Source organism: Kogia breviceps, chromosome 2 (assembly GCF_026419965.1).
Source record: "Kogia breviceps isolate mKogBre1 chromosome 2, mKogBre1 haplotype 1, whole genome shotgun sequence".
In the NCBI taxonomy this organism is placed as follows: Eukaryota; Metazoa; Chordata; class Mammalia; order Artiodactyla; family Physeteridae; genus Kogia; species Kogia breviceps.
The window spans coordinates 167,799,049-167,823,316 of record NC_081311.1 but is presented as its reverse complement, the minus strand read 5'-3'; the positions used below and the strand labels follow the sequence as shown (position 1 = coordinate 167,823,316).

The following is a 24,268-nucleotide window of genomic DNA, read 5'->3' as shown; positions in this document are numbered from 1 at the left end:
GAACCCATGTCCCCTGCATTGGCAGGTGTGTTCTTAACCACTGCGCCACCGGGGAAGTCCCCAAAGGCTTGTCTTTTAACGCAGGGTGCTTGGTCTCCATGTAGCGAAGCAGTTTTGAAGGTTTCATGGTTCCGTTGGATAGCCGGTCACCACAAATTATACAAAGCAGGCTTGGAGAATGTGAATCACCTGTTGCAATGAACCCATAATTTAAGTAGGACTCTTGGTATTTCCTTTAAAATGAAGCTTTCTTTTTGTTGGCAGTCTTATTAGAGTCTTCTGCTGTCTCATCATTGGGTCTTTTCCTCTTCTCAAAGTAGCTCTCCAGCACCGTTTGTTTTTTACCTATTTTGGCTAGGGATAGCTTGCGGGCTTACCAAAACTGTGACTGAGACAAGTGCGCAGTGCAGGAAAGAGGTGTGGATGGAAATGGTAAATAAAATAATGGGTGGGCCACGCATGGACTAAAGTAAGTGTTGGATTCTTACTTAAAGCCTGCCACCAGATGCAGCTTAACTGTCACTTGCCCCTCACTGATAGGGTTTTGATATGAGTCTACAAGCAGTTGATTTATTATGGTCTCTGTGCAGTCAAACCTCTCTGCTAATGATAATCTGTATTTGCAGCCACTCGCCTGCGCTAGCTTCACTGCCTCAGCCCCACCTCAGATCATCAGGCACTAGATTCTCATAAGGAGTGCGCAACCTAGATCCCTCACACGTGCAGTTCACAGTAGGGTTCGTGCTCCTATGAGAATCTAATGCCGCCACTGATCTGATAGGAGGCAGAGCTCAGGCAGTAATGCACGCGATGGGGAGCAGCTGAAAATACAGATGAAGCTTCGCTTCCTCACCCGTCACTCACCTCCTGCTGTGTGGCCCCGGACCGGTACCAGTCAGTGGTTGGAGGGTTGGGGACCCCTGCCCTACAGATTCTTCTCCTAGTTTCCAGGAATCCTGGGTTGACTTTGCCTCGAGAAGCAGTGAAAGGTAGTGGAAAAAGCAGACAAGGCTGCCTTCTAACACTGACCTCACCACACCTATGGGCTGCATTGCTTTAAGGAAGTGGGTCTCCCTAGCTTTAAGTGGCAGTGGAGATACCCACCCTATGAGGATGCTGTGAAGATTAAATGAGATAATACAAATAAAGCTCCTGGCGCTAAATAAAAATATTCCCTGTTCTCTTTTAAAAAAATCTTTTTGTTCATCTTCTAGAAGTTTCTATGGCCTTGGAACCCTAGAAATCCTACCCATCTACTTTGTTCCCATCTGCTCAGTTTGCCTTCATTGGAGAAGTAGGTACCGAATTGTTTCATCTTTCTAATAGCAAAGAGAGACATCTTTCTCTTCCTCATTCTAAAAGTCCACATCCTTTAGAGCTACCGATTAAGTTTCTATTCCTTGTCTGAGGGATGCCTCCAGTTCTTAGTCCATATTCAGAGCAGAAAAACCATTCTGTCCTAAGCCCAGAGGCTAAACAAGAATCTCCTAATTCAGGCTGTCATCCAAACTATTAGCCACTTCTCTGGATTTGCTTCCCTGTCTCATGACTATGTACCCACTTCTCTTCCTCCCCTGGGGTATGACCTTCCAGAAGTCTACAACTGCATTCACCCCAAACCAAACAGCATGGTAGTAATCACAGTACCTATAACTTCCACCAAGGAACAGAGGCGTCCTATCTCAGATCAGTTCAGGCATCACACAAAGGGGTCAAGGGGAGATAAATAAATTAAAAAATAACTGAAATTACTACAAATTCTCAATTCTAGACACTAAATGGGAACAATATGAAGTGTGGATAGACAAATAATTCAGAGACTCACAGCTTCAACCAATAGTTTCAACTGTCTTGTCTTGCCAACTTTACCAACCACTAATAAACTATAAAAGTAAAAGTAAGCAATCACAATTTCTCTTCTGGCTTCTCAGCAGGAAACAGGAAAAAGATTAAAAGTTGGAAAAGAAACACAGCCTTGGGTTAACAAAAATCTGGAATCTAAGCAGCCACTGGACAAATAAGAGCTGGCTTATGTGCTCTTAATTTAATTCACCCAGCCTATGAGCAGTATCTGGACACAACCACATAGAGTCTTGTAGAACATTCCACTCAGGAGACCCACATCCTGCCAGATATGGCGGTTTTAAATAAGTCCATGATTCTTTGACACTCCTCCCTTAAAAAGATAGAGTGCAATTCCCCTCCCCTTGAATGTGGACCAACTTGGTAACTCATTTCTAATGAATGGAATGTGGCAGAAGAGATACAACGTGACTTCCAAAGCCAGGTCACTCTGGGGGAAGCCAGTTGCCATGTCGTGAGAACACTCAATACAGGTCCCCAATGCCATGTGGAGAGGCCTCCATGGAGAAGAACTTAGGCCTCGCACCAACCAGCCACGTGACTGAGTACCCGAGAAGCCCCTCCAAAGCCAATCAAGCCTTCGGATGACCCCAGCTGACATCTCACCGCAACCTCCCAACAGACTCAGGGCCAGAACAACCTGGCTAAGCCACTCCTAAATTCCAGACCCACAGAAACTGTGAGAGATATAAATAAATTAATATTGTTGTTTTAAGCTACTAAATTTTGGAGTGATTTGTGATTTGTACACATTATCAGATAAATAATTCACCAGGTAAGTCAACAAAAGGGAATGATAATAACCATTCCCTAAGAATGTAGTTAGACTACTTACTTTTCTCCTTCTGCCTGGCCCATAGGTAAGGGTGAAAAAAATGAATTTGTATATATATATATGTCACATCATAATGAAGAGATATGAAGAAGGTGCCAACCTCCTTAAAACCCTGTGATAAGTAAGTATTATCAGGAAATGACAGTTGCTGAAAACCTATTAAATACCTCACTTGTCCACATAGGATCTCAGAGTGGTAGAAAAGGCGTAGCAGCACCGCGTACTAGGCATGGCTTCTGGGGGTGTAGGCAAGGCTTCAGTACCCAGTTCTGTGCTCGGGATGAAACAAAGTGCTGTACCACGTGAGAGAACCTGGACTAGGACCCCAGTGCCATCCCCACTGCTTTAGTCCAAACTCTCCCTTTCAGGAGTCACACTCTCCAGTCATGGAGCATTCTCTCCTCTAGGGGACAGAAGCAAACAGAGAAACACCAGACCCAAAGCTCTTTTGTTTACTTGTTATCTCAGACTGGCTTGCTCCCCTCAAAAGCCTCTTTTCAGTGATAGATTTACTCCCTTATCAAAGTCCTTGAAAGAAAGCCACAGTCCCATAGGCAGAGGTCTGGACAGAACACATGCTGTCCTGTGCCTTAATCTCTTTTCTTTATCTGGGCTCCCCGCAGGTGCTGGCTGGAGCAGCCGCTGGGCTGTCACAAGGCAGTCAGCAGGCAGCTGCGTGATACGAGTCAAAGAGGAACAGTCTTGGAATCACAAGATCTGAGTTTCAGTCCTGGCTCTTCCACCCACTTACTGGTCTGAACCTTGCCTGGTCCTGAAGAAAAACTAACTTACACTAGCAGAAGAGCTAAGAAGGAGATGGGAATCTGAGGTCTAGGGCAGGAAGTCCTTACCTAGTAGAACAGAAGGAAAAGGGCTAAAAGCTGGAGGTGAACCCAAATGCCATACAGGTCCCCAAGGCTAAGTATAAGGCCAATCAGAACACCAAATCTGGATGGGCCTCAGACCAAGATGGAGCATCCCTTAAATATCCCTGTGGCAACAGTCACTCAATGGACACAGCCTGAAGTCATCACAGATGGCATTTCCCAATAACAGCACATCTTTCCTCTATCGGTTGGTGAGGACTGATGCTAGCTGCTCTTCTTTCTTGGGCCAGCAAGAACACAGATATAGCCCAGTCTAATTTATAGGATCAAGGGGGTTGTCACAGTGTGACTTTGAACAAATTACATCTGTAGTTTATTCATATATAAAATGGATCAATACCAATGCCTATACCGTGTCCTCCACAAGGTGGCTGAGAGGACCCACTGAGATTTCTGTCAAGATGCTTTGCAAACTGTGAGTGCTTATTCAAATATATTAGTTTTTTGTTTGTTTGTTTGTTTGTTTTTGTGCTAGGCGGGCCTCTCACTGTTGTGGCCTCTCCCGTTGCAGAGCACAGGCTCCGGACGCGCAGGCTCAGCGGCCATGGCTCACGAGCCCAACCGCTCTACGGCATGTGGGATCTTCCCGGACCGGGGCACGGACCCGTGTCCCCTGCATCGGCAGGCAGATTCTCAACCACTGCGCCACCAGGGAAACCCCAAATATATTAGTTTTAAAGAATATAGGGCTTCCCTGGTGGCGCAGTGGTTGAGAATCCGCCTGCCGATGCAGGAGACACGGGTTCGTGCCCTGGTCCGGGAAGATCCCACATGCCGCGGAGCAACTAAGCCCGTGAGCCATGGCCGCTGAGCCTGTGCGTCCGGAGCCTGTGCTCCGCAACGGGAGAGGCCACAACAGTGAGAGGCCCGCATACCGCAAAAAAAAAAAAAAAAAAAGAATATAAAGGCAGCCACTGCACCACAAATCATGGAGCCTGCCTTCAATGCCTCTCTTACATGGAATATACCTCCTTAGAACCCAGAAGGAGGTCTCTACAGTCTAAACTAAAATGGACTCAGAGCAGCCAGATTCTGTGTCCCATGTATCAACAGTAACTTCCTTGTCCTTACTTGCAAATAGGGGAAGAAGAACGTGGGTGTTGAGTTTGGAAAATAAAGCTTCAACCAACTGCATTTACAGAGATGGGTAGCTCTATCTCTGTAAAATTCAGCTGTTCCTTTATTAACTTCCTAAAAAGATGAGGGATTTCTTCTGGCCTTGAAATTAGTACAGGGCTGTTAGTGAAGGGTTAGGATCAGCATTACCCACCCGTTTGGGGACTACTGAGATGAAATCCAAAGAATTAAATAAAATGTCATGACCTCATTCATTTAGAATGTGTTTTGACCAAAAATGAGCTCACATTTATCTTGACACTATCTAAAAAAAAGGATTCATTAAATAAATGTATAGAATAAATAAGAAAGAGGGGATGCTTCATCAGTCTATTCACGATCACTTATTGAGTACCTTTAATAAGCCCAGCTCAAATTACTATAAAGGACATGAATGGAACACAAGTGGGCAAGATATTCTTAGTGGAAAGGGGAGTTCTGAGGTCAAACGTGAATGAGAAATGCAAGGTTGACAAGACTTAACCAGATTTCGTTATGGGAACACTGCTCGGAAACTTTAAGGCCAACATGCACTGCAAATCTCCTAAAGAGGAACAAATTATTTCTTAAACTCACTTGATCCTAAAACTCATGTTTTACAAAGTTCCTCTTCCTGTGTTACAGAAACACTGTGATGAAGGGATATAGATGAAGTATACAATGTAGTTCCTGTTCTTCAAGGAGCCCATAATCTTGCTAGAGAAGCAAAGTGTATAAATGTGCACAAAACAGTGACTGACATGTCACATAGAACAGTAGGATTTTAGGTAAAATAGGAGATCAGAGTAGAGAAGTCAGTGTGGTCTGAGACACCTGGAGAGGAGATTATGGGAAAGGTGTAATTCAGCTGCAGCTCCAAAAAAGACAGGGCAAAGGAAAGGCCCCCAGGTGGAAGGATGATGGTGAATAAAGACAGAAGAAAGAGTGAGGGAGGAAGTGGGGTTGGGGGCAGTGGGGCTTGTATAAATCTGACTTTCCATTTGTTCAGGGACACCAACAATCGGGGTGTTACTGGACAATCCATATACACTCGAAATTATAAACTACTTTATAAATGTCTTTTTTTTTTTTTTTTTAAGCACAAATGATCACTAGTAATTCCTTCTGGACTAGCTTTTCTTTTCTTTCTTTTTTTTTTTTGCGGTACGCGGGCCTCTCACTGTTGTGGCCTCTCCCGTTGTGGAGCACAGGCTCCGGACGCACAGGCTCAGCGGCCATGGCTCACGGGCCCAGCCGCTCCGCGGCATGTGGGATCCTCCCGGACCGGGGCACAAACCCGTGTCCCCTGCATCGGCAGGCAGACTCTCAACCACTGCGCCACCAGGGAAGCCCTGGACTAGCTTTTCTTAGGAGAAAACAATATCAATAAACATGTCAAGAGAGGCTTCTGTGGTCCCTCAGGTGGCCTAAAAGTCCTCTGCTTTTCTACATACCCACCACTCCTTATCCACAATTCCAAGACCCCAAAAGCTCTGCAAAACTTAGGTTCTTTTCCCTGACTCATTTTGTGGCAAAACCTTTCCTGAACTGATAAGAAGCTATTTATAGTCTTTATTCCACTTAGTGTAAATATCCTTTCCTCTTGCTATAGAAATAGTCACATATTTGATTATGGGGTACTGCCCTAGACCCCACTGGAATGTTCTATAAATTACGGTATATGGGCCATGTCATCTTTCTAAACTCTTAAAACTTTAAAATTTTGAAACGCAAGGGTCTCCAATAAGGGATCGTGGACCTATAACTCTTTACACCCTAGCTTTATGCTGTCTGAAAAAAGGGTTTGCTATGTAGCACTGATTTAAAGGGAAATTTCATTAGTGATGCTAGGTTTCCAACTGAATGGCTGCTTAATCTCAGAAGTTAAGAATGCCCAGAAAAAAAAGCATACCACCACAGACTTCCTGGTCTTTTGCCCACAGGGAAGCTATCATTAACAGTCTGCTAATCCCACAGGAGTTAAGAGGGGAGACTCCACATCCTTGGCACTCAAGCTGGCAGGCAGCAGCAGCCGCTCCATGGGAACAAAGCCTCCATCTACCATCTCATGTGTCACTTACCACATGTCTTCAAAGCTCAGGAGCAGAGGCCACAGTGGCTGATCTGATTCCCCTTGCTGAGATTTGTTTACATCTATCAGTGCAGGAAAATGCTACTGATTTGGGTTGTTGCCCACTCCATTAAGGGAAAATGAGGAAAGGAGGCTGGGTAATCCCAAGGAGCAGCCAAGCTCCAATCAACACCACTGCAAAGCTCTCTACGATCAACTTCGGGCTTTCAGGACTACGGCTGCTCTGTTAGAAGAGGAAGTTTACATACACAAGATTTCCCAGGGAAATGTGCATTATCTGCTAGAAGAATCTAAGCCTTAGCCTGGTTAAAAGTATAGAAAAATCCTCAAGCTTTACAGAAAGGGCAGGGAGAAAAGAGAGGAATAAACATGTCCTCTTAAAATGTGCAAACACCAGCTTTCATTCAGCAGCCTAAAAACCAGCCAGAGCCCTAGGTCAAGGTCCAGAGTCCAAGTGTCTATGATGTGAGGCTTTCCCTTCTCGGCTCCAAACAAGAGCAAAAGTCCAGTGCTATGTCAGGGCACCTCGAAGCAGGGCCTCGCAGAGGTCTAGCTTTGCTAGGTCTCTGACACAGGTGACACAACACCAAGGACACCAAGCACAAAGCCACTGAACTAACTAGCCTCAAAACCTTAAGTCTCCATGTCTGCTCCAAGAAGAGGTTACTGACTTCTCCAAGGATTCATCTCAAGAATGAGCCGACAAACAATAACCTTATAACCTTATCTTTGTTCACAATGTGGCTCTGAGGGCCAGACTACTTCATGGCCTCCATACCTGCTTCACAAAGGGCCAAGCATGGTGGGGTTTTTTGTTTTTGTTTTTAATTTGAATAATTAATGTGTCCAAACTTTAATATGAACTTATTTCTTTTTGCTTCAGTACTCTACCAAACTTATCTTTTACTGCAGTCACATGATTTGGTGTATCAACGATACCATTCACTGCTTTTTATATTTAAGTTATTTTTAACATCTTTATTGGAGTATAATTGCTTTACATTTTTGTGTTAGTTTCTGCTGTATAACAAAGTGAATCAGCTATACGTATACATATATTCCCATATCCCCTCCCTTTTGTGTCTCCCTCCTACCCTCCTTATCCCACCCCCTCTAGGTGGTCACAAAGCACCAAGCTGATCTCCCTGTGCTATGCAGCTGCTTCCCACTAGCTATCTATTTTACATTTGGTACTGTATATATGTCAGTGCCACACTCTCACTTAGTCCCAGCTTACCCTTCCCCCTCCCTATGTCCTCAAGTCCATTCTCTACGTCTGTGTCTTTATTCCTGTCCTGCCCATAGGTTCTTCAGAACCATGTATTTTTTTTTTAGATTCCATATATATGCGTTAGCATACAGTATTTGTTTTTCTTAGTTCTGCGACCAGGGATCAAACCCACATCCCCTGCATTGGAAGGTGGATTCTTTACCACTGGGCAACCAGGGAAGTCCCAAGCATGGTGCTCTGCAATAGTAGGGGTGCAATAAACATTTATGGGATAAAGGAAGAAAAAATCTATAAAGGTTTAGGGAAATTACATACTCTGGATAAAAGTCTGATTTTTTTTTTTTTTTTTTTTGAGGACTGGAAAAGATAGGTATAAGACAGTCTTCTAAATTCTACAGGTACAAAGGAATGGTTTTAGAAACACACCAAGACCAGCAGAGCTTACTCCTTCATTCATTCACCCAACAAATATTTACTGAGCTCCCAAGTACCAGGCACAGTTCCAGGTTCTGGAGACACAAGCTCCCCACCTGCATGGAACTCACAGCAAAGTAGCTAAAAGCAGAGGCTTTGCAGTCAAGCTTTCAAATCCCAGCTCTATTACTTAACTAGAGAAGTTAGAAAGGGAGTTTACTGTGCTCCACTTGCTCACCTTGAAAATGGGGATAATAGTACCTATCTTGCAGTAATATTTATGAAAATTAAGTGAGAATCCCTGTAAAGGAATTAGCAAAGCACCTGACACATAGTATATTTTTAATAAATTTTACACCCTGGGACTTCCCTGGTGGTGCAATGGTTAAGAATCTGCCTGCCAATGCAAGGGACATGGGTTTGATCCCTGGTCTGGGAAGATTCCACACGCTGTGGAGCAACTAAACCCGTGCACCACAACTACTGAGCCTGTGCTCTAGAGCCCGAGAGCTACAACTACTGAGCCTGTGAGCCACAACTACTGAAGCCCACGCACCTAGAGCCCGTGAGCCACAACAAGGGAAGCCACCACAATGAGAAGCCCACACGCCGCAACGAAGAGTAGCCCCCACTCACCACAACTAGAGAAAGCCCGCGCGCAGCAACGAAGACCTAACACAGAAAAAAAAAAAAAAATGTACACCCTGATCACTACCACCCTCAAGTTAGTCTTATCATATTATTGTTAGTTTCTTTCTTTTCTTTTTTATGGGTTTGAGAGTTAGATCCTTAGGAAGAGAGAACAATTAGTGGGCTGCTGAAGTGGCCCTGGGCAAGAAGCTGTGAAGAGGAAGAGAATTTGAGACAGTTTTTAAAAAAGGTGGTGAGGGGGGCGGTATTTACCAGCAGTCCCACTCAGGAGAATTGAAAATATATGTCCACACAAAAACTTGTATTAGTCAGGGTTCTCCAGAGAAAAGAACCAATAAGATAATACAGTGATATGTATAAGAGATTTATTGCAGGGCTTCCCTGGTGGCACAGTGGTTGAGAGTCCGCCTGCCGATGCAGGGGACACGGGTTCGTGCCCCGGTCCGGGAAGATCCCATGTGCCGCGGAGCGGCTGGGCCCGTGAGCCATGGCCGCTGAGCCTGCGCGTCCGGAGCCTGTGCTCCACAATGGGAGAGGCCACAACAGTGAGAGGCCCGCGTACAGAAAACAAACAAACAACAACAACAACAAAATACAAAAAGAAAAAATAAAGAGATTTATTACAGGAAGTGAGAGCCCTCCTTTCTAGTAATAATGTTTATTGCCAGACTCCTGCACTCCTCCCAAACGTTCAGCGTTAATCAAGTGAGAAAGTTAACTAGGGAAGAGACAAAGGAAACCCCACAGAATCCTCTAGATGAACTGGGCTGTTAGGAAATGAAGAAATGAAAAGTGTTGCACATAATTAAGACTACTGTCAATTCAAGCAGGATTCCCAGCCTGGAGTCCTCAGAGAAAAATCGCTGGGAGGGGAATTGGAAAATGAAGAGCTGGAGGCCTAGAGCGGGAGTGTGTCTTCCACTTCACATTAATTAATACTGTCCTGCTGTTCTGAGTCTCAGCTGGGTGTATAAATGGATTCAGGACCCGTCAGCTGATAAAAGCCACAACACAACAGGAGTAAGAGTGTGCTATCTGGTTTCTTTACCTGTCAGTTAGCCACCTGAGCCCAAGGGCGTTGTAGATGTGGGCTCAAGCCCAGTTATTTGTATTGTTCCCAGAGGCAGGGAGAGCTTGAGTCAAGGAAGCAGATGTACAAATGCACCTCAGGCCAATACCTGTTCTTACCTCATCAAAGATGCCCCTGCTCCAGCTCCTAGAAATTCTGATTCTACGCTCCTTTCCATTTTTCTCTCCCATCAGGCCTTGCCACTCTCTGCCCTCCCTCCCCCTGGCGTTTGTGTTCAGATTCTCTTTCTCTGTCATGCCCTCTCATACCATGACAAGTAGGAGTAGTCTCCCCAGCTATCCACCTGCGTATGTCCCCAAAAGTTACCCCCTCTTGGGGTTACCCCTTCTATTCCAGTTAGCCCCAGGCTATGGGGACCTGCCCACGCCCCCATGAGCCTAGAGCAGGCCTCAGGACCCCAGTTCTCTGGTCGCTCACTTCTCTGGGTCAGGCTCCATGTACCAAGCACAAAGCCACGGCAAGTTCTAGCTCAGTGGTTTGCAACTAAAATTAAACAAACAAAATGGACAAATAACATTAACTGGCATTTAGGATGTGCTTACAGTGTGTGTGTCAGGCACTGCCCTAAGTTCCTTACAGGTAGGACTCACTCACTCCTCCCAACCTCCCTATGAGGTGGGTCCTGTTATTAACTCATTTTACAGAAGAAAAACTGAGCTACAGAGAGGCTACAAAAACTGCCACAGGTAACAAGCTAGGCCATAGCAAAGCCACGATTCAAACCCACACAGTCGTATTCCAGGGCTCAACTCTGATCACAATCCTATCATACAGAAAAACACAAATATACACTCAGTCCCTGCCTAAAAGAGGCTCCTAACTCAGCAAGGGAAGCAGACAGTGGATTATAGCCACAGATTCACAAGTCATGGGTTTATCTTTGTGACTCTCCTCATACAACAGATACACATCCTGCACCAAGTCCAGTTGGGAACTTCCTGTTGACGCATGAAGCAGAACTGCTCACAACCAAAAGAGGGGGACAATTACACAATCTCTTTTAAAGCAGGAAGTTACTCACTGAGAAAATATTTTCTCATTCTTATGTGAATACTAATGGCTAAAACAGAAAGAACACATTTTGTGCATCAACTACACCTCAATTTAAGAAAAATAAAATTAAATAAATAAATAAAGGACACATCTATAGCTCAGGAGATAGCATTTCTCACATCCAACCAAATACAGGACATGAGAAAGTGAGATCATACCTGAAATCCTGGGAAATTCAGCCTAATATTTGCTAATTTGATCTTCTCTTGGATTCTCTTCCCATAAAACTCACCATGGTAACATTCTAAGTGAGCCTAGAAGACAGTTCGGACTCATTCTAAGACAATGTTGAGAAGCTGGACAACTGTGGAAATAGAACGAGCAATCCCTTCAAGAAAGAGATAGGGATTTCCCTGGTGGCACAGCGGTTGAGAATCCGCCTGCCAGTGCTAGGGGGCACGGGTTCAAGCCCTGGTCTGGGAGGATCGCACATGCCGCAGAGCAACTGGGCCCGTGCTCCACAGCTACTGAGCCTGCGCTCTAGAGCCCTGGAGCTACAACTACTGAAGCCCGCGCTCCTAGAGCCCGTGCTCTGCAACAAGAGAAGCCACCATGATGAGAAGCCCGCACACCACAACGGAGTAGCCCCCGCTCACCGCACTAGAGAAAGCCCGTGTGCAGCAACGAAGACCCAACGCTGCCAAAAATAAATAAATTAATTTTTAAATAAATAAATTAATTTTTTTAAAAAGGAAGAGATAAATAATTAAACCAAATTTATTGTACTTATCTAGGCTCTTCTCGTTCTTTTTTGATGCATCATCAGTGACTAATTCAGTTCGAGTCAGACATCCAACAACTGAGCAAAAGAATCGATTCAGATCCAAACAAAGGTGACACACAGGCAGTACACACTCAGGCCAATAACCAAAGTCCAGGGTGATAGAACTAAGGGACACATTGCCTCTAAGTGAACACCAATTTATCCTATTTTTAATGTTCCCCAGAAAAGCTTTCAGAGTCTATCTAGGTGAAATGATGGGGTATTTGATACTACTGAAGCCCAGAAAACTTTCCATTTTAAACCCCCCTTTGGATCCCAGGACTCCTCCCTGCCACAGCATCCAGCATGGAAAAACAAGCCTGAAGCTCACCAACTTTCACAAAGTTTGCCTTTGTGCCAGAGACAACGCTATGTGTTCCCCCCACCTCCTTTCATTTTCCTCCTGACACACAACTTGTCTACTCTGGTTGGATGGGGCACGTGAGTTCTAACCAAAGGAATGAGAGTAGAAATGATGCATATCACTTTCAGGCCTGTCCCTAAAGTCTCTTGTGAGATCTTCCACTCGCTTCCTTCATCCACCAGCCCGATATAGAGGATCCTGAGGAAAACTCCAAGCCCTCAGATGATGACGCCACTGATAAGCACATGCAACAAAGCTCTAGAGTACCACCTGCACCAGACTGCAACATGAGTGAGAAACGACCCTTCACGTGTGAAACCACATTTTGGCATCGGTTTGCTACAGCAGCTAGTGTGGATCACTCGATGAATACAGCTTGTGTGTGCCGTGATCTCACTGTGATCTCACTGTGGGAGCATCAGTTCATCTGGAGCATTCACACCTACCTGTGTCATTGCCAATGCAATCAATTATCAGGCAGATTCCCAGGGGCTTGCTCTGCATCTTATATCTCTCTTCCAGTACGTGCTGGAAAGGAAAGGAGGGATTGTTAAAGACCCTAAACATTGTTCTTTTCCTCAGGGTTCCACCCATATGATCTTCTCTTTTGGATTTCCTTAAATCTCCTTTTGGCAGGTGAGTCACTCAATAGACACAGGCTGAAGTCATCACAGCTGACATTTCCCTTCAGTATCAACAAGCTATTTCAGTTTCTATTTAATTTTAATAAAAACTGCAGTCTCTTTACGCATGTCTTAGCTTTGTGGGATAAAGATAATTTAAAACACACAGAGAAAAGATGGGTCATATGTTTCCACAGTAACCTGAGATTGTACAAGTGATATCTTTCCAAACCAATACAAAAGGAGGCCTTTCTATTATGGAGAAGAGGAATCAGCATAGAAAAAGTCAGAACAAGTCGAAGTTCAGTGTCACTGCTTACTTATATATTCAGCAATCACTCAGCTGAGAAGAGAAATGCCACTTTGGAATTTTCCTGCATTCCAAAGTTCACTAATGCAATCTACTTCAACATCTTTCTCTTTGCTACATCCAAGGTTCCCCCTTTAGAACAGAAGAGTTCTCAGAATAGCACATCCTATTGTTACAAAGAATTCTTAATGGACAGATATTTTTAAAGCCATCAATGCTCTCCACAGATACTGTGCTTACAATACAATACCAAATCAGATCATTTATTCTGTACCTGAGGTAAAAATGCTTCTGATTCCTGAATGGATGTCTTCACTGGTTCTCCTGGGGGATGAGAGAGAAATCATTTACAAAGCTGAAGGAGAACTAGCCCTAATCCTAGTTCCTGCAGGCTGTGTTTCTTTATGTCACACCATTTTTCTTTCCCTATTTTCTTCCCCCAGCTATACTCAGCCTCAAGCTTCTAACCTCACACTGAAAAACCTAACTGATAAGAAAACACAAGTCCCCATGCTAAACAGGGGTTATGTAGAAAAACTGCCTAAACAGAAGTAAAAGAAGGCTCTCCCTTGCCCTTCTCCAAGTAAGGACCCAGTGACTGGTGAGGTTTTAACCTGGTAGGGAGAAGTTAATAAACTAACCACCCAACAATATCAATAGCTTTACTGCATGTGCTGAAATTGTGCACAGTGCCTCAAGGGAACAATCTTAGAGACACAGAGAAGGGAAAGCTTTTGTGGGTTTGCCACTTATAGAACAGATGGCCACGTTTTCTTAGTCCAGTGATATTGGGAGATCATAAAATAAAATGTCAATGGTAAGATAGGGGAGAGTGGGCTTAGCAAATATAGATGAACCTAGAGCAAACTCTGTAGATAAAAAATGACTTGACTAGTCCCGGGGAGGTGGAGAAACCACAAGTTTTGAAGCCATAAAGGGCTGGCTGAAACCCTAGCACCATCACTAACAAGTCCTGTGATCTTGGGCAAGTTTCTGAAGTCTCAGGGTGTGTTGGGTTTTGTCTTGTCTTGTTTTGTTTTTTAATCTCTGAGATGAGCATCTAATTTATGACTACTGCAAAGACGAGGAATAATGTCTAAAGACAGGCAAAGAAAATGCCAATATTTGGTAAGGTTTGGGGAAAATTTCAAATGATAATGCTGTATAAGCTGAAACAGTCTTTTTAAAGGACAATTAGCAATACCCTTTAAACCAACATTCTGCTTCTAGAAGTTTATCCTAAGGAAATAATAGAGCACGTGTGCAAAAATGTCAAGGAGATGTACTGAAGGACTGTTTGTAATGGCCCTAAGCTAGAAACTAGAAGTCTACCAACATGAAACTGGTTAAATAAATTATGATACATACAATGGAATACTATGCAATGTTAAAAAGGATACGAGAAATCTTTATGTATTTGATAAGAAAAGATATGCAGGATGTGAAAAATAGATTACTGAATAATATGTATAATATGGAGCCAACGTACTTAAAAATTTTACACGTGTTTGTGTGCGTATACCTACATATACTTACTAGAGGTACACAGATCAAACATTAATAGTGGTTATGTCTGATACTCAGAGTTAAGAGGAAATTTCACTTTATCTTTTTGTATTTTAGCAATCATGGCTTAACAATTTAAAAAACACACAAAATGATATATGTAATGTGTCCATCTCAGTTCAGGGCACTTAGCACTTACTAAAAGTGCTTAATAAATTGCAGTTATTATTATCATCATCCAATTGAAATCTATTTGGAAGTCCAAAATAATATGAATACTTGGTTTGATTATTTTAAACTTCTATTAGATTAAGGTCAAATTATCAGGATGCTTTTCTCTTTTACTAGCAAATGAACCACATCCAGGCAAAAGCAGGCAACTAGCTGTCCTAAGGACCTGCAGGGTGGTTGGGAACCTCACTGACCTCACCTGTTTAATTACCATCAAGGATAAACCTGCCATCAGGGAACCCAATGGAAAAAACACTGATTATTTTAAATTCCTATCCAAATCTACCAGGTCTCCCATTTTAAACAGCTAATTCTCATCACCTCACCAGTGTTTTAAGAAACATACTGTCGCCTCAGAAATTAATTTGCTCCTCAACAGCTTTTGCTGGAGAGCTGACTTTTACATAGGGAATGCTGGGCATGAGCTGCTCCATCTGGCTGAGCTGGGCAGAATGCTTGCAGGTGCACACAGACAGCATGTCGGCTGAGTCATGAGGTGTTGCCATATAGAGGAGGTTTCCATCAGGCCACTGCCCTGCTCTCTACATTCAGGATCGCCCCTGCACACAAATTCCAAGCTCCTCAGGGAAGACTGAGTCCTCCTTACCTGTCTATGCAGCCCCACCTCCAGGAGTTCTTTTTTTTTTTTTTTTTTTTTTTCTCAGTTATTTTTCTTTATTATTTTCCTTCCACTATCAGGAAAAAATAAATGCAAATTGTTTATAATTTATTTATAATTGGAGAATGAAAAGTAAATCAATACCACGCATCAGCAACCTCTTTAAGAAAAATTCTTTTCAATGTCATCTTGAACTGTACTTTAGTTGGAGACTTATTTTGTCTAGCAGAGGGGCAGGCATTTTGATAAACAAGAGTGTGTAATATTTTCTATCGAATTTGTCAGCTTTCAACAAGAAATTAAATGACCATCTTTAAAGGATACTCAGTGTCCATAATAACATGCTTAGGTATGTTATCACCAAGAACTTCTCTCACTGCCTTGGGAAATTCTGGTCTGGAGGAGCTGATGATTCAAATAACTGGATCTGAAGAGAAGTAGGTCCTGCACATTTTGATTCCTGCTTCTCTGACTTCAGGCATAATTCTCCATAATCCTTCTTTCTCAGACACCTTTGATTTGGTTTTGACCAACAAAAATGAATGAGAATCTAAGTACTACAGTAAGAGACTGAGTCTCATCCCTCACTTCAAGGAGGACTCAAGACAAGCAAAAATTACACTTCTTGAAAATGATGGGATCAAGTACTGATGTTTTAAGAGCAATGAGAGGGATCTTAAATCCCTTAAATCTTATGGTTGAAATGACTAAGTGTATTTTTTTTCTTCCTTTCTTTGTAGGGGTGGGGAATGTCATCTGTACAGTATCTAGATTTATTAAATGGGCTATAAAACAAGATCCTGGTAACCTTTCTTCTTCCTGCTGCTAGATATTTGGTTTAACATGGCTCATTACCATGGCTAGATTAATGTTTAACATGGCCTGGTTATAGTTCTATTTCAGGTATAAATGTTATATCTCTTTAAAAATACAGTCAAGATGATGAAGCTGATGAAGTAAGAGGTGTTTAAATTCAAATAAGCTAATTTGGGCTTCCCTGGTGGCGCAGTGATTGAGAGTCCACCTGCTGATGCAGGGGACGCGGGTTCGTGCCCCGGTCCGGGAAGGTCCCACAAAAAAAAAAAAAAAAGAGTTAAGCTAATTTGATGGATAACTAGAAATGCCAATGAATACATTTTAAGAGTTTAACTGTTTTTTATTTTGAGAACTTAATTAAAATATGCAGATAAAAGAAAGGCAACTCTAAAAATGCAACATTCTGTACTTGAATTATCAATCATTTATAAAGAATGAATATAAAGAAAAGCTGGTCTTACTCTGAATGGCAGGTTGTCCCATCATGAGTCTGTGTTCTTTACTCCTCCCATTCTGGAGCTTCAAATATAAAAAATAAGGTCACACTCCCTGTTCATTTTTCAGAGACATTATATTACACCTCTTTAAATATCTCGATAGGATTCTTACCCAGGAAAAAATAAAAATATCACATTCACTGTTAAATTCTCTAAAGAAGGCTAGCAAGAGCCATTAACTCCATAAATCCATATTCTATGGCCAAAGTAGCTATTCAAAGTGAAAATACAATGAATGTGTAAATATGCTCAACTAGCATTTAGAATATGGTATAGGAGAGTTGCTACAATAGCTCCAAGTTAGAACAAGCTGTTGGAACATGCAATTGACATTCAACCTGATCTTTAACACAGAGGCAAGGTACAGTATGGTTAAGAGTGAGAGTGGGATTCTGCCACTTACTAAGCTACGTAACTTTGAGCAAGTTCTTTAACTATATGTCTGTTTCTTTATCTTCAAAATGAGGGTAATAATAGTACTTACCTTATACTTTTTTTGAAGATTAAATGTACACAAAGCACTCAGCACAGTGCCTTTGAAGCACACGGAAGTGCTTAATAAATGTCCAGTTATTATTTTTCTATAATGCCTAGCTACACATAAGCCACATGTGGGAGTGGTTCTTGAAAATTAGCTACCCTTTCTGAGGGCCAGAATGGGATGAATCAGAGAATGAAAGATTGAACAGACCCTTTCTCTTCTCAGATGACAGGTCCTGTGTAAGGTACACATAGCACACACTGTCAACCATCTGATACGCTCAGCTTTCAAATGACAGTTCTCCTCTGAAGCTATCCTAGCCAAAAGAGAGAAGTACACTATTTATTAAGCTGTGTCTGTAGCTAAGTCTGTGCATCTAAATGAAAGAAAAACATGTAAGTTGCTTTTATCACTAATAACCAATGACTTAGCCAGAGGATAATGATATTAGATAGAATTTGGAACCCCACATAGGTGTGCATTCACTTTTACATACTATTAAAGAGATATAACATGAAATCAAAGCTAGATTTATTGCAGATAAATATAAAAAGCATTATACTACAGAGTCACAACTTTTTTTTTTTGGCTGCACAGCACGGCTTGAGGGATCTTAGTTCCCCAACCAGGGATCAAACCCGTGCCCTCTGCAGTGGAAGCATGGAGTCCTAACCACTGGACCGCCAAGGAATTCCCACGACTTCTTTATTCTATGGTATGTTGGTATCATGTGTTATTTAATGCCACCGTAATTTTAAAGCACTTCTGCAGCCTTGTATGAGTTAACATCCAGGTGTTCAGTTCCCAAATCTTGTGAGGAATTCACTGAATCCATATGCCACAGTGCCTGCTAACTAAATGTATGAATGATCAGGGTCACAGATTAATATAGCAAATTTAAAGAAAAATTTACACACAAAGCATGTGGATTCCTAATAGGCTACATAGACAGTGAATACAATTGCTTGCATTAACAAAATAGAAAGACAATAACAAAAATATGGCAGGCTTTGAACAAAGAATGACAGTATAATTTATGTTAGATAGACAATAGCAGAGAAAGCCCAGGAAATCTGGATCTGAATCCTAACTCAGTTTTCTCTCATGATTTGGCATCATAGAGATTCAGAAGGACAAAAAAAGCATATTTAATTCTTGAAAAAAAATGACAGATATATCTAAGCTATGACATGATACCATGTAGTTTATTAAATACACCATGGTGTAGAGAAAGGAGTATGGACTGGCCCAGGTCTGGGGGTAGGTAGAGGTGGGCAGTCACTTAATGTTCCTTAGGCCTATATGTCCTTATTTATTTAATGAGGGTGTTGGACAGTATAATGCTTCCATCCATCTGAGCTCTGAAATTCTACTGCTTAGTGGTATCTCTTACAGATTATATTCTCCACAAAACTATTTTTATTACAGGTACTGTCAATATATTCATCATACACTTTTATGAAAGTGCTTATGATTTAATCACAGATTATAAACTGTGGTCGAAGTCCTGACTACAAATACCACATATCCTTATATGGAATGAGGCTGAGGATGAGATTACAAAGATTAACCACAGCACAGTTCTGATGATAACCTTACACCACTGACTAACACAACAACCAGAAGTGACTACATATCATTTATGGTCACAAATCAACGTCACTCAATAACAAAAACACTTTCGTTGAAATCATTAAAATAAGCTCAATGAAAAGCAAATGCACAGAGAGGTAAATACAAGGATATTTATTTTGAAGTACTGTTTTATAACAAAAGATTGGTAATAATCTAGAAGTCCACATATACAAGAAAAGGCTAAACACACTGATACATCTAAAAAGTGAAACTATGTTCCATCATTAAAAACAATGATTAAATAAAGGCAGTCCCGTATGATTCATATGAAACAATTTCTAAGAATTCTCAGATCAGGAAGTGGGCATAGTGTGCTACCATTTGTACAGAAGAAAAAATACAAATTAAATATGATATGTTCATAGACTATCTCTGGATAGAAGAAAATGGTTAACAATAGCTGCCTCTGGGGAAAGGAACTGGGGTAAGAGGAAATATACTTTAAAAATTCTTTTAGCACATTTTGAATTCTTTGTCCATGGGCATGTCCTACTTTTTTTTTTTTTTGCTGTATGAGGGCCTCTCACTGCTGTGGCCTCTCCCGTTGCGGAGCACAGGCTCCGGACGCGCAGGCCCAGCGGCCATGGCTCACGGGCTTAGTTGCTCCGCGGCATGTGGGATCTTCCCGGACCAGGGCACGAACCCGTGACCCCTGCATCGGCAGGCGGATTCTCAACCACTGCGCCACCAGGGAAGCCCGTGTCCTACTTATTTTTACTTAAGAAGCTAAATTTTCAAAGAAACAAGTGAACAATGAAAAAAATGTTTGTATATGTAGATACACACACAGGAAAACAAAAAGACTAGAAGGGAATAACTGTTAACATGGAGGTGATTATTTTCTTCGCTTTATATATATTTCTCTGTATTTTCCAAATTATTTCAATGAACACATGTTAGCTTTGAAATTATAAGAATTTATACATATTTTAAAACAAATGCACATTTCTGTCACAATTTTTTTCAGATATTAAACAAAGTACATGCTGGGAGAATATGTACATTTTTATCAAAGTTCTGAAATTGTTTCATGCTGGGATTCCACACATTTGCTCCAGACTCACCCTTAGGTTATATGAAGAATCCTTAATACTCAAGTTTGGCAGAGATGTCTGGAGAGCATTTACATAATTTGTTTCCATTCCTTGAGCTGCAAGCAGAAGACAGGCTCTGAGTTAAGATTTACAAATTATCATCAAATGAATCTTCAACAGTGGCTCAATTCAGGGTCAATCATGATCTTTCCTAAACTTTCCAGCCACCTTACTGAATTCAAAATAACAGATCAGATGACTCTTCTATCAATGTCACTAAGAACAGACTAAAAATGCTACTCCTATTCTTGATCTTGAATCAGCCATGGGGTGGGGCGCGGCAGGGCTGTGTGTAGATCACTGAGTATCAGCCATGCCCTGTGGTGGTAGTAGACTGATAGCAAAGCCCACGCTGAGTGTGAGTCTAAAAGACAACGGGTAGGGGTGCCATGAGAGAGAAGGCCAAGGTGAGCTCGTCCCGTTTATGGGAGGAGGGGTTCTCAGCAGAAAAGATGCCCTTTTGCATCTTTTGAGGAGGTTTTGTGCAACTGGAGACATATGCAGGGCAGTTATAGGACCCCAGTGATATCACCCCAAGTCAGGCCAAACTCTGGAGCAAGGCAGCAGGGCTCAGCATAGACTCAAAAGCCCTGAGTGCCCATAGCACCACCAGCCAGTACAGAAAATGGGGGTGCAGACTCTTTCCTCAAGACCAGAATGTTAAGAACTGCTTGGCGGCATTTTGCAGAGGGCCAAGACTGTGTGGTCAGGGGTGCTGGGTAATGAAGTTAGCAGGTGGGGGGTATGGAGGATATAAAGGATTCTGATCTCTAGCCACAGGCTGGTGGGAGCTGTGGACCTTCAGGTTCTGTTCCTTCCACACGTCCAACACACGGGTGTCTACCAATGAAACCCACTATGCACAGATACTTCCTTAGGCCACAGAGAGGCCAAAATGCTGCTTACCAGACTGCTTGTATTTCTGGATTTTTGTCTTCAGGTCTATTCTGTGGATGTTCCTCAGGCATTTTTCTAATAAATCCAAGTGATCTGGAGCAACCAGGTTTAGCTTCTCCAATTCAATCACAAGATCCAAGAAACTCTAAGAGAACCACCAAGAAAAAACAAATGTCTGTAGGGCTGACTATTAGGCCTCATATGCAAACCTCAGGCTGTGTAATTTATTAGAGCAAGAAAATGTGACCAGAGGAGCCCTTTCAGTGACCTTCAGTGATACGAAACCAGACCTCTCTGTTTTATAGTCCCTCCAAAGTCATGAGCAAAATTACACTCCTGGAATTTACTCAGAAAAGAGGTAAGTCTTTGGGGGGCCAACCTGTACCTAGGTTGGAGATAGATACATGGGCCATTTGTGTCATGAAGGATTGAGAGAGCAGGCCTGAAAATAAAATCCTCCCAAGTTCATTCTCTTCCCCAAAGCCAGGCTGGTGTAATACTGAAAAACACGGAGGGCTCTACTGAAAAAAGGAAGTGAGAAGGTAGCTGGGGAAACATTTTTACTAGAAAAATTCTAATGATGCAGTTTTGAAGTCCCTAAAATATGTTAATCAATGCTGGAAATTCCAACTCATTCTGACACAGCAGACATGAGGTGGCAAAATTACAGGGTTAGGGTATTTTGCTACTCTTTCACCCTGGACCATAGGGATTGTGAAAGAACTATATTTCAGAAATAGGCACTGCTTTTGGTGTCATTTCCTTTCTGTTTAACATTTGGTTACAAATGTGCTATCTTTATTTTTAAATTAATAATGATTATTAAATCTACATAAATGATTGGGAAATAAGTTAATTAGGGGACACCAAAAAAGGAGTCGTATTTTTTCATTTTCCTTCCCATTTTGCATTTGATGGTGGGGGCATACGGTCACCCTATATTCCCAATTTTCAGAAATGAAACAACAATCATTAAGGAACATGAGGAAATTCCTAAGCAATGATTTACCAGTCCTCAGAAGCAGGGCCTTGGTGGACATACTGTCACATACTAGAGACCCGAGCTTTTCTTGGCCTGTCCATAGGTCAGAAGTACCATATAAGGCCAGCTGGAATTTATATACTTTTCCAGCAATCACAGCATCCCTAAGATCTTCACCCCTACCTCATTTTCAACCCCAAATCTGTACTTTTGCCATTCCTTGGATACATCAGTCTCAAGGACCTTCCCCCGCCCCAGCTACCCTGCAGCCTAATGACTCCACACTGACCCTGAGCTGGGTGAGGAGAAACAGATGACAGTCAGAGAGCAAGATGGGAGTGGACAGGGATTTCCTCCTGTTTCTACTCGTCATGAGCAGAAGGGACTCCCTAACCCTCCCAGATGATGTGTCAAACCAGGGAGAGAAGCTGATGTATAAGCCAGGCCTATGAATTTTACACAAATAAAGGATAAAATACAAAGATGATAGAAACACCCAGGGCCACACCAGCTAATATCACTCTATTGCCTCTCAATTTATGAACCAGTTTTCTTCCCATCAATGTTACTATGAAAAATAAAACCCATATCCTTCTCCCTTCCCACCTTCACCCCTGACTTGGTCCTCCCTGCTTAAGTACCTGTTTCCCTCTCTTCACACCATAGTGAGCACCCCTCCAACTTCCAATAGGCTCTTGGGAACATGAACCAAGAAAAAGAAAGAAACTCACCTTATCCTTGGCTATCTTGCCTCGGCCCATATAATCTCTCATGAGGAATATTAATGAGGACACATCAGATTTATCCAAACCCTCACCAATCTCCATCAACAGCACCCTGTAAACCAGATAAGTTTCTTTAGTAAATTCAGAGACCAGTCCTAGTGAGAACACCGAGAGCCTAGGCCTCCTCTATGCCAATAATTGGTTAAAAGACTAATTCTTGCCCCCATTTGAATGCGCCCCCAAGAAAACAGAAAGCTTTGATCACCCTAGGAGGAGATCTTAAGGGAAGTCAGAAAGCAAATTTATCCTTTCCCCAGTTTTCAATAGGAGATGGTACCTCTTTTTACAACTGCTATGAAAAGAACAAGAGAATAAAAACTTCCCCAAAGAATCCCCTAGCTCCCCCAGAAGTTATAATGAAATAAATGAAGAACCTAAATGACTAAGATGAAAGACATAAATAGAATTCAAAGTGATCTTGTCTTCTTTGTTTAACAAACCCCCAGTGATACTGATGCTGCTAATCCAGGGACAATACTTTGAGTCACAAGATTGTGAAGCAAAGTAACACCTGGGCTATCCTGGCCCGTGCCCAAACTCAAAGGTTAAAAGGCATCTAGATCACGGGGACTGTGACTGCAAATACCTCTGTCTAGAAAGCCCCTCCTGATTTAGCCACCCCTGTTCCAGTTGGAGTTACCATCATGCTTTATCAGGGCTCCCAAGGACACCTCATGATTGTCATTATTACCTTGACATTGCTTACTTAGAAGCCTGTTTTCCCAATTAGATTCTAATATTCTTGAGGATGGAAGATTCTTCATTCGTTTTGCTTTAGTGCTTACCAAACACCTGGCATAAGTCAACCCACCATAAAGCCCACTCAACAGAAGAATAAATGAATCTAGCACTCCCAGGCCTCTCTACTCAGAGGCCCAAAGGAACCACTTCCATTCACCACAGCAAGGAAACAAGAGATGGGGAGAGTCCCCTGACTTATTCACAAAAACCCAGTCAGCGCCTCCCGAAAAGTTTTAAGAAGATTATGACATCATGATGGTTGGAGAAGTGGAAGATGATCAAGAATAACAGCAACAATAATAATAAACCCTTATATTTGTAGAGTGCTGCCCAGTTTTAAGAAGTACCTCACATAATTTAAAATAATAATAATGATTTTTTAAAAGTACTTCACATACTAAATTATCACAATCGATCCTCACAAACACACTTGTGAAATCAGATATTATTATTTTTAGCTTCACAATTAGAAAAACGAAGGCCCAACTAATGTCAGTAGCTGGCTCAGCCTATGTGGCTTGTAACTGACAGTTCTGAGGCTTCAAACAGGACTTTAGACCTCAAATCTCATATACGTTCCAAGGGCCACACTGCTTGCAACTCTCTTTAATACAGTTTTTAATCATGTACATCACCTCCAAATATATATTATCAATATAACTAAAGGCTGGTGGTCTGGAGAAAAAGGAATCACTGATTTAAGGTTACAAATT

The 24,268-nt window shown here is 42.2% G+C and overlaps 1 protein-coding gene across 16 annotated transcripts in view; it reads right to left on the bottom strand.

The window, feature by feature from the left end:
• CFLAR (CASP8 and FADD like apoptosis regulator) overlaps window positions 1-24,268 on the bottom strand; it is a 55,737-nt gene that overhangs the window by 16,041 nt on the left and 15,428 nt on the right. For 15 of the 16 annotated variants that reach the window (XR_010839176.1, XR_010839174.1, XR_010839173.1 and 12 more), the window contains 6 exons: window positions 22,761-22,866; window positions 21,057-21,192; window positions 20,121-20,206; window positions 16,905-16,962; window positions 13,546-13,595; window positions 12,785-12,866 (listed from right to left, as the gene is read on the bottom strand). Coding sequence is in view for 11 of the 16 variants with exons in the window: in XM_059053434.2 (XP_058909417.1) it covers window positions 12,785-12,866; window positions 13,546-13,595; window positions 16,905-16,962; window positions 20,121-20,206; window positions 21,057-21,192; window positions 22,761-22,866 (518 nt within the window). In the remaining 5 variants the exon portion in view is untranslated. Of the gene's footprint in view, window positions 1-12,784; window positions 12,867-13,545; window positions 13,596-16,904; window positions 16,963-17,631; window positions 17,738-20,120; window positions 20,207-21,056; window positions 21,193-22,760; window positions 22,867-24,268 lie in introns of those variants that run through there. The other variant, XM_059053440.2, reaches the window with a different exon arrangement.